The 15,258-nt window shown below is 47.4% G+C and overlaps 1 protein-coding gene across 1 annotated transcript; it reads right to left on the reverse strand.

Annotated features, from left to right (window-relative positions):
* Window positions 1-4,747: 4,747 nt before the first annotated feature.
* Window positions 4,748-13,744, reverse strand: Psmc4 (proteasome 26S subunit, ATPase 4). The gene is made up of 11 exons (XM_036175853.1): window positions 13,640-13,744; window positions 12,826-12,924; window positions 12,528-12,714; window positions 10,827-10,973; window positions 10,634-10,743; window positions 10,459-10,552; window positions 5,820-5,987; window positions 5,662-5,738; window positions 5,368-5,536; window positions 5,139-5,194; window positions 4,748-4,948 (listed from the first exon to the last, which is right to left on the reverse strand). Exons 1-11 carry the CDS (start codon window positions 13,673-13,675, stop codon window positions 4,835-4,837), a joined length of 1,257 nt encoding a protein of 418 aa, XP_036031746.1. The 5' UTR covers window positions 13,676-13,744; the 3' UTR covers window positions 4,748-4,834.
* Window positions 13,745-15,258: the final 1,514 nt, after the last annotated feature.

A 15,258-nucleotide genomic window follows, 5' to 3' on the forward strand; every position in this document is an offset into this window, starting at 1 on the left:
TTTAAAGAGTATTATGGCTTTAAAAAGTATTACAACATACAGTTGTAAACCAAACGTGATAGAGAAAATGCTGCATTTGCTGAAAAGCTGCATAACCTTCAACACAAATATTTGTAACATAAACAAAAAGGGGGCAATGTAGGGACAGTTCCTGCAGAGCTCTGCAGCTGGTTGGGTTCCAGAATGTTAGCCACCTGGCTTTGATCTGCCTTTCGTGACTGCTACCTTTTGTGTCCAGTACCTTCCGTTTGAAGTGTGTAAATCTTATCTGAGAGTCTCCTAAAGGTTCAAAGCCTATGCAAAACTTGGTTAAGGGAGGACTCAGGAAACTGAGATGTCCTGTGACTGAGGATTGCTTGGGCTTTTGTCTCTTTGGGAGCTCCAGATAAGAGGTTTTGGTATGCAGAAATTGACTTGCTAAAAGGTGTAATTGTATACCAATAAAAGAGCCCTTGGCTAAGCTACAGGCTGTCAGTTTGGCAAAGGCTGATTTCCCTGTGGCTACAAAGGCTAATTCATCCTAGAGTGACCCTGTTCTTCCGTGGACCATGTGAACTCAACACCCAACACAAACAGTCCTTCAGAGAACTACTTGCCTTATTTTAGATAGCAAAATATTTGTTCTTCCACTCCTGAAAGAGTCAGTTCTAGTATCTTAAGGTGGATCACAGCAAGAGCACAGTGCTTAACTAGGCAAGGATCAATTTTCATGCAAAGGATGATACAGTGCAAGAGGCCAAAGTCCAATAGATGTTCTGAGTAATGGAGTGGCCATTCATGCGAGTGGTCTAAAGGGTGGTATGAAACCCAACTAGCATAAAGAAAGCAAACTATGAGTTAGGGGACGACAGCAAAGGATAAGTTTGGGTTTTCTTTGTTTGGTATTTTGTTGTTGTTGTTGTTGTTGTTGTTGTTGTTGTTGTTGTTACAGGAAACTGGTCCAGGAATTAAATATATAAAGGCAACGATTCCCAGGCTTCTCTGGCCTAGTGAGGAATTATACACAGAAAGTGAGCAAACATGAATGAGCCTTGTGATGTCAGATTAAAACTGGATGTGACAACATGGGCTCATGGTTATCTAATATGGGTATATAATGATGTACCACCAGTGGCAGGTCCAGAGGACAGCAAGCTCAGGTCTTTAGCTCACAGGGCTCTGGATTCTAAGGCTGGCCTGCCTTCAGCTTGGTGCTCTCCTGCTCAGCAGGAGCTGCAGTGCTGAACAACTCCACTAGGGCCTTGTATATTACCATGTAAGCGTATGCTCCTTGGGATTCCAAAGAAAAGGCCAAGCATCCTAGCAATGTTGAAGGAAAATTTGTGAGGACAAGTCCAGGGGATGATGCACTCATGAGGACATGGAGCATCAACTTCCAGATGAAGAATCATATTTCATTTCTCTCCTCTTCCCTCGTGGAAGAGTGTGTTTGAGTAGTCTTGGATGGCGGTGGCATGGTATGTTTCATCATGGCGTGCCCTCTGGTCTATGTTGGTGCTTGGTACTCTCTGATCAACAGTCAACTTCAAGTACTTAGCAACATGGATACTGCTACTTCACTTGACATACACTAACCAGAAATAGAAAAAATGTTACTAAAGATTACACTTTAGAATAATAAAGAAACTACAACAGGCCTCCAGACATTAGCATAACTGACACCATGATGGAAGTACCATTCTGGCCATAAAACTCAGCATGCAGACTGCCAAAGTGAAAACCAAGACCTAACCCATCAAAGCCCCTAGTTCTGGGAATGTCTCTAAATCTACTACCCTTGCCTTTTGGCTTTTGTAGTTCTGCTTCTGGCTAACTGTTCTTGCTAACTGAAGTGTCTTAACCCAGGGCATGGTTTTTGTGCTTAAAAGTTCACCCTGATGGGGCCAGAGATATGTGTCAGTGGTTAAAAGCACCACTCACTGCTTTTCCGAAGGTCCTGAGCTCAATTTCCAGCACCCACATAGCAGCTCACAACTGTTTGATGCCATCTTCTGGTATGCAGATGTACACACAAAGTACCCTTATACATAAAATACATACATACATACATACATACATACATACATACATACATACATACATACATACATACATACATGAAAAGAAAAAAGCCACCCTGAGAAAGGCTGGGGGCTGCACTGTAATCCTGAATACCCAGTGTAGTTGCTGGCCAGCTAACAGACTTTCCGTCCCAGGGGTCTTCTCTGGCAGACACCCCACAACAAAACCTGTGTAGGAAGCCCTGAACACCTGGAGTTGTATACCAAGGTCACTGGTGACTAGTAGTTGGGTCCTCTCACCTGAATGAAATGGTACGATTCCCTGTGAAACATCAAGTGAACTGACAGAAGAAAACAAAACCCAAGCTTACCACCTGACATGTCCCCATCTCAAGGTAACTGAGTTCGAGCACTAGAACATTCTATCTGAATCATTTTTCAGAGCAGTTCCTGAACTCCATGAAGAAAAAGTCCTCTGTGCCATTTGTGAAACAGGGTGATTAGCACACCTGTTGTCCACTGACCCAGAGGCCGAATCGGGATTGTTTGCCCCCAGGAGTGTTAGAGCTATTAGGAGAACAAAGCAAGACCTTAGCTTAAGAAATAAATTAGTTGGCCTTTCTCTTACACTATGAGGACTTTGACAACAGAGACAGTCTGACTCACTCCTGAGGAAGTCCCTCTAGTGTGTCAGGGAACCATGAGTGGACAGCTCTTAACAGCAGAATGCTAAGGGCAGCCAGGCACACGGAGAGAGAGGGTTGCTACAGGAGCCCTCCCTCGGTGTTGGTGTCCTCTCCCTACCAAGAGCTCCATGCTGTTTCACTGGCAAATGTGATGTCACGCCTCTTCTAGCTCGGGATTATGCCATTTTTGTTGTGCCCATTTTACTTAGTGAGATGAAGTTTCAGACACTTCAAGGTACACAGCCATGGGAAGTACGTTCTGTATCGGTTGTGGTAATAGCCCCATGCCCTTCCCTTGGGAACCTGGTACCTGTGTCCTGACCCCTCTGAAAGGGAACATTTGTTTCTCATTACCTTTCAGCTCAGGTTTCCCCAGGTCTGCTAAGCAAGTGAGCAAGGAGCAGCCACTCATCTCCACAGTATGTGACTCTCAAGTCACACCTCCCTTTGCCCTGCAATTTACTCCTGACTCATTTTAATGGGGCCTGGGGGATCTTTTCTGCTCATTCTGCCAGCTATGGATAGATCACCCCCTTCCCTTCAAAGACCTGATATTCTTCAACTATTTTTCCTTATGTTCACTTTTTGAAATTTATTTTTATTTTTAATGTGTTTTGCCTCCATGTGTCTGTATACCATGTGCATACCCTGAGGAGTTGTGAGCTACCATGAGTGCTGGGAATCAAACCTAGGTCCTCTGGAAGAGCCCAAGTGCTCTTATGATCCCATCCGTTCTTCAAAATACATACTCAATTTTGAGACAGAACCCCAATATTTACCATGTGTTCGGGTTGGTGGCTGCACTATGATCAAACTGCATTCCCTAACTGCTCTGTATTCCAGTCTGCAGGGGATGAGAAAGTCTAAAGCAGTGGTTCTCAACCTGTAGGTCATGATCTCTTTGGGGGTCAAATGAACCTTTCACAGGGGTTGCTTAAGGCCACTGGAAAACAGATATTTTCATCACAATTCACAACAGTAGCAAAATTACAGTCATAAAGTAGCAACAAAAATAATTATATGGTTGGGGGTCACAACAACATGAGGAACTGGATTAAAGGATTGTAGCATTAAGAAGGTTGAGGACCACTGGTGTAAAGCATGGTAGCTTCTCCAAGTAGACTCCACTTCCTGACTTGGGTGGGAGCAGGCTGGGTAACTATAGAGGAAGATGATTCTAAATAATAGTAAGGGAAACTGGGATTCAGCCTGATTAGAATGATGGACAGTCTGAGTTGATTACGGTACAGAGCAGAGCCTGAGTCTTCAGAACCCTGCAAGGTCAAGCAGCCAGACAGGGTAACAGGTGAGTAGAGGGCAGACCAGAGCCTTGAAGCCACATTAAACTATGCTAAGCAGCTGAGGTGACAGAGGATCACAGAACGGAGCAGCCAGCCTCTTCAGAGAGATGACCAAGAAAGAAGCCCCACAACCAGGGAGGGTAGGCAAAGCTTAACCAGAAATGAAACCCCTGGAGACACCAGGACCAACAGCGCAAAGCCCCACAAAGCCTCAAGCATAAAGAAGGCAGAAGAGCTTTGGCTAGGTTATGACTCGGGGGTAAGTCTCATTTGCCTGAGGAAGTGCACTTAGCCAGAAGTTGAGTCTTCACACATGCCCAGCAGACTTGGTATACCCAAGCATGGAAGAGTGCATTTTGGGAACTTGTCCCTTACAGGCAGACAAGCATGTGCACTGGGCTTTTACTGTTTACTTAGCAACCAAATACACCTGTGCTCTCTCTGAGAGGTTGCAGAGGGAGAACAGACTGAGGGGATCTCTGTCCCTGGCCCTTGTGCATGTAAGGAAGGCAGAAATCCCTGAAAATCCAAATGATCTTCCTGTAGAAATAAGAGAGGGGTTTGTTCGAGTCTGTGGTCAAGGCTTCCATCCCCCTTTCCAAAATCTCTGAAGACATTGGCTCACATTCTTTGCTCTTCTCTCACGTTGCATCCCAGGCCAGGAACCTTGCCTACTGATTTTGACAGGAGACAAGGAAGGACCCAGTGGATCCTATTCAAGATCCATATTCCCCAAAGGAGTTAAACACCTAAGAAGAAATTAAATAGATCCAATCACGTCCATTTATTGACTAAACCAACCCTGGGTAAAGAGAAAACTAGCTTCTGGGGAAGTGTGGGGAGGGGGTCACTTGTAAAACTCATGTTCCTGCTCATCTTTCTTGATCACGGTCTTGTAGGCTTTCTCGAAGTCCTTGGCCAAGACAATGTAGCGGTTTTCACGGACAGCCAACATTCCACTCTAGGAAGGGATGGGAATAAAAATTGCACTCCAAGTACCACCCTCCCCACCCCTAGGCCCCATGACAGCGACGAAGAGACAGGCCCAAGAACCCAGGGGGCCACAAGGGGAAGGACAGACTGCAGAAAAAGCAGAGAAGGGAGACATCTTTAAGAACCCCTGCTCAGATCAGAGAGAGAATCTCGCTCACCTCCTGACAGATGGAGTTGATATCGGCTCCTGAAATCTTATCTGGCCGGGCCACATCTGCAGCAGCTGAGTTAAAGAAACCTTTCTTCACATGAGGGGGTCAGTTCTTGGAAACGGATGTTGTCCTGGTCACGCCCCCTTTTCTGGACCTTCCCCTGTACTCCCCAAAAGGTGGTGATTGTGATAAGGACCCACTTTCTGCTGGGTCCCCTCTCACTTCTGAAGGATACAGTCTTCCAGGTCTACTTCCTCAGAGAGGTTCATCTTGCTGGTGATGGTGGAGAAAATCAACCTCTTCTGGCGACGGTCAGGGAGTGGGAATTCAATTTTGCGGTCCAGGCGTCCTGGCCGAAGTAAAGCTGGATCCAAGGTATCTGCTCTGTTTGTGGCCATGATTACCTGGCATGGGGAGGGACTGGCTCAGACTTCTGCCACCCCTACACCCTCTTTTCTTGTCATGAAATCTGGCCCTCTTTAGCCAGTCCCTACACCATACCACCCCTTGCCAATCCTGAACCCTAAACCTTCACGTTGACGTTTTGGTCAAATCCGTCCATTTGGTTTAGCAGCTCCAGCAGGATCCTCTGAACCTCCCTGTCAGCTGAGAGTAAGGAACACGGTCAGCCCAGGACATGTCCTGTGATAACCTGCATAAGATCCAGGTTGTCTGGGCACTACTCACCTCCTGTCTGAGCATCAAATCTCTTGGTGGCAATGGCATCAATTTCATCTATGAAGATGATGGCAGGTGCATTTTCCTTGGCCAGGCGGAACACGTCCCGGACCATTCGGGGGCCCTCACCCAGGTACTTCTGTACAAACTCTGAGCCCACCACACGGATAAATGCAGCTGAGGGCAGAATAACAAGGGTCAGAATGGGGACCATCTTCCCTTGGGGTCCCTGTGCTTTAACTGACCCTGGGAATTTCTAAGATGTCTTTTTTTTTTTTTTTGAAAAAAATAACTACCCCTAGTAGCTGGGTAAGGCACACAGTTGGGCCCCCACATCCAGTCACTGCTCTTGCCTCACAGTGATGGAGAAGCCCCAATCATAAACCCCACACATACAAGTCATTTTGGGGACTTTTTAAAACAGAATGTTAAGTACAAAACAAAAACTAAAAACCCCAAATTCCAGAATGCATGCAAAATCAGTTGACAAAACAGAAATGTCCACAGAATAAGAAATTAGACTGTCTGGCCATGAGTGCTAAGTTCATGTTTGCTCTATGAACATATTCTTGTTTGTTTTGAGGAAGGATTCTGATACATAGCCCGCCCTTGCCTAGAATTAGAAATTCTCTTGTTGCAAGCTCTGCCATGATGTGGAATATTTAACCATGTACAAATGTATTGCATTCTTTTACGTTGCATTTGTTTAATCTGTAAAGCTGTGTTACTGAGCCTGTCTAAATCACCTGGTTGGTCTAATAAAGATGGCCAATAGTGAGGCAGGAGAGAAAAAGGCGGGGCTGCCAGGCAGAGAGGAGAAATAGGAGGAGAACTCTAGGCTTGACAGAAGAGGGAAGAGTGAGAAAAGGAGGAGGAGGAGGACACCAGCGGCCAGCCACCCAGTCACACAGCCAGCCATGGAGTAAGAGTGAAATAAGATGCATAGAAGAAAGAAAGGTTAAAAAGCCCAGAGGCAAAATGAGTTAAAGAGAAATGGGGTAAGTTAAGTCAGAAAAGATGGTTAGAAACAAGTCAAGTCAAGACTGGGTATTCATAAGTAAGATTTAGTCTCTATGTATATATTTGGGAGCTGGGTGGTGGGTCCCCGAAGAGTAAGAAAACAACCAACTACACTGCAATGTTGGGATTATACATGTGTGCCTAGCTCTGAGCCACTTTTCCACATCCCTGGAAGAATCCAAGGCCCTAAGTCCATCTTCTCATTTGATTGACAGCCGGCAGCAAGGCTGACTCAGGCTTGTTCTGGGCCTTCCCTCTGGACTTGTTTCCTACTAAGTGAACGGCTGCATGATGTGTGGACCACACTCCTGGGACTCTCCTTCCTGCCACCAGAGCAGGGAGACACAATCCATAGAAACAGGCCAAGCAGGAACTGGTGGCCTGACACTCCCTCAGGCCCAGACTTCACATTTGGCTGAAGGTATGAAGAAGTAGCCACTTTCCTCCATCACCTTGGGGATCACCATGTACCGTAACCTCAGGGCTGCTCCTAGACACACCTTCTTTGCTTTGTGCCCACAAGAAACCCCGTCTCTGGAGTTGCCTTCTATGACTGGCTCACCCAGTCTCCTGTCCATCTTTTAGACTGTGCAGCCTCTGCTTCCTCCCACCTACCCCGGACCAGTCTCCCGCTGAGTTGCTCACTCTTGGCAGTTAGTCGCCATCACAGCAAGCAGATGAAACTCTGTCTCAACCAGGACTTTCCCACGGCTCCACCCTTGCACCCTCTTCCAGTGACAGAGCCTTCTGCAGATGCACTCAGCACAGAAGAGGCCCTCAACTTCTGTCTGCTCTTGGCCAAGGTCACCTGTCTGGATCGAAACTTGGGTAGAACAAGGACACCAGTGGGCTGCTGGTAAATTTCAAAAATGTCTAGTTTCCAGTTCAGAGTAGATTAGCAATGTCAACTTCCTGCTTTTCGTAACTGCTCTGTAACACTGTAGGGGTCATGAAGTAATACAGAGAATCTTGGTGAGGGGTACACTGGAACTTTCTAAAATCACTTTCTCTAAAATTATCTTCGGGAAATACTTAAATTAAAAGATGTTTTAAGGCAGCAGATTTCCTGAATTCCAAATATAACACAAAGCTTTATGATTTTATTATCACCTTCCTAAATAGCCAGCCATCCTCTGTACATTTGTCTGGCTTACACAGTCCTGTATCTCACTGAGCTCCAGGAATCGATGCATATCAAGAGCCTGCAGCTTGGGGTCAGAAATCTCAGCATCAAATGCTAGCACCACAGCTAGTCAGCTGGTGACCCTGAACAAATTATAAACCTGCGTTCTCATGTGAGGCACTTCTTTTTCTCCACGGCTTTGCCGGTCAGGACCACAGGCAATGCCTACTCCAGTGCCATCGCCACACAGACAAATGCCCACCAAGGGCCAGCATTATGAAGGAAGACCAGAGAAAAGGACAGATGGCACCACCACACATTCTCATCAACCTGCCCTGGGCCTTTAACATAGCTCGGAAACTACCTTGCAGTCTCCCTCAGAACAGCTTGCATTTCCACAGCAAGAGTTTAAATCTTCCACTCTCCTTAAGCACCCCCTCTATCTGCCTTTCAGAAGACCTCACCTAAGCTCACCACAGACAGCAGTGAGCCCTCACGTGACTGCTCCGCTTCCAGTCCTCCTTGCTAGGACATTATCCTCCCTCACCCGCTCTACCCTCTTGACCCTCCATCTAAGCCCCACCCCCCACCTCTGCAGGGCTCTCTTCCCACCCCTATCAACTCTCTTCGTGCTTGTATCACATGTTTCCAGCCAACTAGCTCCTTCCCAAGGCAATTATAATACAGTAAAATCTTCCCTTATCTTTGCTGTTGTTGTTGGAGTCTTTCTGTGTAGCCCTCGCTGTCCTAGTCTGGCCTTGAACTCACAGAGATCCACCTGCCTCTGCCTCCCGAGTGCTGAGATTAAAGGCGTGGGCTATCACAGCCTTCCCTACCATAAACCATCAACATCAACCCTTTCCAACTCTCTCACCACCCCCACTTGCCCTTGAGGACATTGATCCCAGGAATGGACACTTGCTTGTTTGAGTATCTCAGGAATTAGAGCTACTTGGCACCTGGCAGACACTCAGCAGTATCCAGTATATTGCAATGCCAATTTCTGAAAGCTATGCGCAACTCCCCAAGAAGAGTAGAACATTAGAGACGTCTAGCTAACACTGTGGTTTTTATTTACCACTGCTATTACCATTTTTATTTCACCTTTCAAAACCCTGGCTTACACTCACAGAAACAACCAAAGAGGACATGCATCGATGAATCCAAATCTCCACTGACAGCCCAAATCAACGTGGGACAGTGCATCCATGTTTTAGAGTTCTGGCTGAATGTTCCCTGGTCATGAGATCTCAGTGTCCCATAGCGAATCCACTGCTCCTCTACCCCAGTTCAGCCCTCTATCCTGTCGAAGTCCACAATAACTCCAGCATAGCCTAAGCCAGGACTGAGAAGTGCTCTTGAGTTACCTCTTGCCAACTACACCTACTTCATTAGCCAATCTCAACGCTGCCACCCCTTCACTATCCATCCCTAAGCACACAGCATGAAGCTAATAACAGGGGTCTCTAAACCAAGTCTTCTGATTGGCTGTTGGATTTCAGACTAAAAATACTTTAGTCTATTTATAATCAGACACCTCACGACCTCTTCAGCCTCCCCCCTATGTGCTGCCAAACACAGCCCCTACTCAGCCAGCCACTCAGCTTGAGAAGACCGAAGGCAGGAATTTGCGCTAGTGCTCTCTCTCCCCATGATGTCTCTAAGGCCCCTTCCCCCTCTGGGCCTTTGCACACGTTACTATCTGACCTAAGTCCCCTCTTCCAATCTCTGCGCCAACACATTCCTCCTCACCTCCGCTTCCTCTGGGAACTTCTTCCTGAGAGGCCCATGCAGGATGGACAGCACATCCAGGACTCCCTCATGTCCACCTTGCTTCCAGAGTGGTCTGTGGACTGTATTCTCTCTAATCACTTACCCCCTTGGCTTCAGCTCAGCAACTGCATCTATAACCACTGAGTCTGAACCCACCATAAGAAATACACTGTATTATTTTACTGACTCCTCGTAATCACCCTATGGAATTAGGGTGTTTTTATTTGTTTGTTTGTTTGTTTTGAAAAGGGTCTTGCTGGGTAGCCCAGGACAGTCTCAAATTCTTATCTTACTGCCTCAGTCTCGGAAGTTAGAATTGAGCATATTTGCCAGCATTTCCAGATAAGATTTTTTTTTTTTTTTCCCTTCAATTTGCCCTTCTTGAGACAGGGTCTCCTCACTAGTTAGCATTGGCGGCCAGGACTCCCTATATGGACCAGGCTGGCCTTGAACGCACAGTAACCCACCTGCTTCTGCCTCCTGGGTGCTGAGATTAAAGGCATGTGACACCACACCTGGCTCAATGGTTTTTAATTTTGAGAAAACTGAGGCACAATGAGGTGAAATCACCTGCCCAGACTGCACAGCCCACAAGAGATCCCCCGACCTGTCCCCAGAGCCTCTATTTACAGATACTGTCTTATGCCATTTCCCACGGGCCCTGAGGAAGCAGGAGGCAAGGTGAGGAGTCCAGGTCACATGAGAGCACGGGGGAGGCAACAAGGGGCTCACCTGTTGTATGATGTGCCACAGCCTTTGCCAACATTGTCTTTCCGCAGCCAGGTGGGCCATACATGAGGACACCCCGGGGAGGGTCGATGCCGATCTGAGGGAGGTGGAAAGGGGTGAGCCAGGAATCCTGTCAGCAGCCCCAGACCCAGCAAGGCCGGCCTCTCCCTGTGCTCACCTGCTTGTAGAGCTCAAAGTGGGTGAGCGGGAGCTCCACAGCTTCCCGCACCTCCTGTTTCTGGATGTCCATGCCTCCAATATCTGCATACATCACATCTGGCTTCTGGTCTGCTGGGAGAGTAGAGCTGCAGCTTCCAGTTTGGCCCCCAGGGTCCCCTTGGGAGTCCCGGGGCCCTAGGTGCCCCCCTCACCTGAGGTGAGCATCATGATGCTGCTGTCGGCCTCAGGAGGCAGGACATCCACCAGTGCGTTGCTGTGTTTGTGCAGGGCCACTGAGGCATTGGGCTTGAGCAGTTCCCGATCAATGGTACTTAGGATGCGCACATAATAGTTGGAGCCTTTGGAAAGGAAGGAAAAAAGAATGAACAGGGGCAGAGATGTGGCACTGTTTCCTTCCCAATTCCTTTACACAGGTGGCACTGTCTAAGTTTTCATATCTAGACCCAGATCAGCCCCTCTTGGCCTCCAGTTTGGCCTCCTCCAATCCAGTCCCATGCTCGTACTTACCAGTTCCTTGTCTGTTGACAGCCCTGATTCTCTCTCGAGGCCCAGCTTTGGTGACCATACGCTATCTTCTGGATGTCCCTGGGTATCTTTCAGTGTGTCCCAACACAATCCTGCTATTTTTCTCTACACTGCGCTATTTCTCTTGGATCTGTCTCAAGGACACCCACTGTTCTTGCGTTCCCAGCCAGAGGAATAAGCCTCATATTGGACCCTTCTCTCTATCCTTTCAGAGCCCCACTCACTGTGATTTTCCACACAACCTCCCAAATCCCCTTTGGTATCACCTATTCTACACCCACAGCTATATTCTGTCTGAGTCTCTGCATGCATCCCTGGTTAGCTGACTCCATCCCTCTTCTCCAATCTACTTCCTTCAGTTACACCAGTAAAGCATAGCAAAACATGAAGCTAGACGTCTCCCCAAACAACCTCAACTTCCCTCACTGTCTCCCTGCAAACCTGCCCTCCACCACACTATCTCAGGGGCCCCCATCTTCAGTCTCGCCTTCAAAGACGGGCTTCATCCTGGACATCATTCTCCCAAGTGATCATACACTTCTATCTAGAACCTTTCTAAGCATATGGCTCAGTCCAGAGCGGCAGTGGCCAGAGCAGGCCAGTGCAAGGGCAGGGCATGGATTTCTGTTCATCAACAGCAGTTATTGTATGCTGAGCCCTCAAGAGAGCCAAGGTTTGTTTTTTGTTTTTTGTTTTTTTTTCCGAGACAGAGTTTCTCTGTGTAGCTTTGCGTCTTTCCTGGAACTCGCTTTGGAGACCAGGCTGGCCTCGAACTCAGAGATCCGTCTGCCTCTGCCTCCTGAGTGCTGGGATTAAAGGCGTGCGCCACCACCGCCCAAACAATGTGTCCACCACCCGGCAGAGCCCAAAGTTTTAACGTGCTGCCAGTGCTTTCAAAGTGCAGCTCCTAAGCCAGCAGTGGTTGTGAAATAAACTCTGTGGGTCATGACCATAAGCTCGTTTAAGTCAGACTACAACAGAAACATCGGAGGTACACCACATACAGGATAAATAATCATGTTGGACTTCTTTTTTTTTTGGAGATAGGGTCTCACTATGTAGTTCTGGAATGCACTATGTGGACCAGGCAGGTCTCAAACTCACAGAGATCTTCCTGTCCCAGCCTCCTCAGTGCTGAAATTAAAGGTGTACACCATCACCTGGCTAGTGAAACTTTTATATATGTGCATACATGAATTGAGAGGCAGAAAGAGCCATTCAGGAAATAAAATACATATCTTCTTTTGGTTTAGTCAATCCTCTGGCCATTACATCACCCTGCCTTGTTATTCTTAGGATGTGACAATTCCCAGTTCCTGGCCTACAGAAGAACCAGTGAGGTGCCCCCAACCTGCCCGACCACTCACCTGTGGTAGAGCCCACGATGGCTGTGTTCTGATCCACAGCCTCCAGAAACTGACCAATGACCAATGGGATGCTCTGGATTCGCTTCACTTCCTCCTGGGCGTGGAGGAATTCTTTCTTCAGATTCTTCTGCTCATCTTTGATATACTCCTCCTGGACCTCCAGGAACTCCAGCTCCTGCTGCAGCTTCTGTAAGCACAGAGCAAAGGGGCTGTCTGTAGGCCTTGTTGCACCAGGCTGGAAGGTGGGGGCGGTATGTGATGGAGGCCCTATGAGGGTCCAGGTTAGGGCTGGACACACCTTGTAGCGGCTGTACAGGTCCTCCAAGTCCTCGGGTTCAGGCCCCAGAAAGGACAGGCCAGTCTGGGGCCGAGACACAGACAGTGCTGGGATCTCATCCTATAGATGAAAAGGAAAACTCGGTGTTGGAAGTAGATTATCATCTCATGAAATCAACTTCAGTGCTTTCTTCCCATTTCACCATCAAGTCACTCAGCCTCTAGCACCTGACCTAACTCAAGTTCTCTAAATGAACACGGGAACTGCTCAGTCTCCATTGTGGGTTTCTCCTATCAGGCCCCTTAAACTGTTTACGTCAACATCTCCCATCTGCTATTATATATAATGCCCCTAACTAGGATGCCAATGTTACAGCATCCCGGTCTCCTCAGGAGGTTCACATGGTTTTTAACGTCAGAGCACATTCAGAATTCCATTACTCAGTTTCCCTGGCAAAGCTTTCATGTCAGACTCCCAACTCACATTAAGGCCAAAGGTCACTCAACAATACTTAACATAACGCCTCCCCGTCCGAGCCCACAGTCAGTCCACTAGCCCCTTGGCCACCGACATGCCTAGGCCACAGGGTCGCAGCACACCGTTCTCCACCTGGTCCAACCCCCACACCGAAAAGCTACTAAGCACAGCTATCCAGGCCTCGAGATCGCTCGGTCCTCCTGATAGCACGGCTACCAGCCAGCCAGGCCTGGACCACTCAAAGCTCTACCCCGGGGCCTCCGAGACCACCCAGTCCCGCCCGACCTGGGTTCCTGGAATTCACTCAGCACGCCACTCAGGTCTAGCTCGCGCAAAGAAACCCAGATTCTCACCGCACCTGAACCTTCTCCACCAAAATGCCTATCTCCTCCATAGTGACCAAGCCGGCCTCCGTGCAGCCCGGCCAGTCACGGCTTCCGCTGACGCCAACGGAAGTCCTTCGCAGAGAGCATCTTGGGAAACGTAGTTTAAGGTATGGCCGAGGGCTGACAGGATGGGCGGGAATGGCAGGAAGGGCGGGAAAGACTGGGCCCTGGGCTCCGCCCCTAAGACGTGTGCGCGTGCTTTGCGCGGCCCGTGGGGATTTTTGTCCAGTAGGTGGCGCGGCTGCGTCGCTCTGGCAGGCAGTCTCCAGAGAGGGGTTAGAGGGCGTTCTCAGATTCAGCTGAGTATTCCTTGGAAAGTAGTGTGACATTCCAAATTGTAAATGTCCCAGGTTACTGGATTAAGATTTAGATTCTGTCAATATTTTTTCAGAACTGAGGCACTAATTTCAACTTGCATGATATGTATGACCTGATGACCTGGAACTGGAGTTCCAGATGGCTATAAGCCACTGTGTGGGTGCTGGGAGCCAAACCTGGCTCCTCTGCAGGAGCAGCTGCTCCTCTCAGAAGCTGAACATCTCTCCAGACACTGGCCTGTGGTTTCAGTCTGTGCTCCTCAGTGAGACTGAACACATTCTCATGTGTTAATTGGCCATTTGGATCTTTCCCAATATTTTTCATTGCTTGTCTGACTGATCTGTGTGGATTCTTTCTATATTCTGAACATAAACTGTTTGTTGGTTATGTATCTTGCAAATATTTCCCCCTTCTCTGTGATCTGGCTTTTAATATTCCTAAGAATGAAAAAAGATCTTCATTTTGATAGTCTATTTTGGAACTGGCCTTTTCTTGTGACAATATTGAGTATTCCAATCCATGAACATTATTTTTCCATTTATTTATATCTTGATGTCACCAGTATTTTGACATTTCTCAGAATACAAATCTACTTACTCTGTTAGATTTACTAATGAATTTTAACTTTTTCTGGTACAATTATAAATGGTAGTATGCTTTTAATTTTAGATCCCATGCTTTCATTGTTAGTGTACAGAAACACATTCAGTTTTTGTCAAGTTGGGCCTTCTTGTTTTCCCAAAATTTGATATCTCTTCCTTTTCTCATATTCTTGCTATCTTCCAAATGGTTCAGAGCTTAGAGAGTTGGTTCTCTCTTTCCACCTTTTTATGTGGCTACTGGGGAGCAAAGGCTTATGTGGCAAAGGCTTCTGCCCATTAATCCATCTCACTAGTCCTTGTCAGTCCTCTGAGCTGTCAAATGCCCTTTTGTACCGACTGAAATGATCTTACAGTGTTGCCACTCATTCTGTTAATATGCTGCACCATGTTTATTGTGTTGCATATGTTGAAACGTCCTTGCATCTCTGAAATTAACCCATGTCATACTAATTAGACTAGTTAGATCTAACTGATGTTGGATTCTGTTTGCTAGTTTTCTGTTGAGGATTTTTTTGTATCTGTTTATCAAGAATATTGGTATTCCTTTCTTCTATTTTGCCTTTCCTTTTGTTCGTTTGAGACAAGGTCTTTCCTCATATCCCTGGCTGCCCTGGAACTCACTATGTAGACCAGGCTAGCCTCAAACTGACAGAGATTTGACCCCCAAGTGC

The sequence above is a fragment of the Onychomys torridus genome, chromosome 1, assembly GCF_903995425.1.
Source record: "Onychomys torridus chromosome 1, mOncTor1.1, whole genome shotgun sequence".
Taxonomy (NCBI): domain Eukaryota; kingdom Metazoa; phylum Chordata; class Mammalia; order Rodentia; family Cricetidae; genus Onychomys; species Onychomys torridus.

What these genes read in the sequence shown, in the direction of transcription:
- Psmc4 (XM_036175853.1), bottom strand. Translation starts at nt 13,675, where the DNA reads ATGGAGGAGATAGGCATTTTGGTGGAGAAGGTTCAG. An exon ending in TGTGGCACATCATACAACAG is followed by an intron (nt 5,988 to 10,458) that starts GTGAGCCCCTTG and finishes TTCTGCCCTCAG; the next exon opens with CTGCATTTATCCGTGTGGTG. An exon ending in ACCAAAACGTCAACGTGAAG is followed by an intron (nt 5,537 to 5,661) that starts GTTTAGGGTTCA and finishes TCCCCATGCCAG; the next exon opens with GTAATCATGGCCACAAACAG.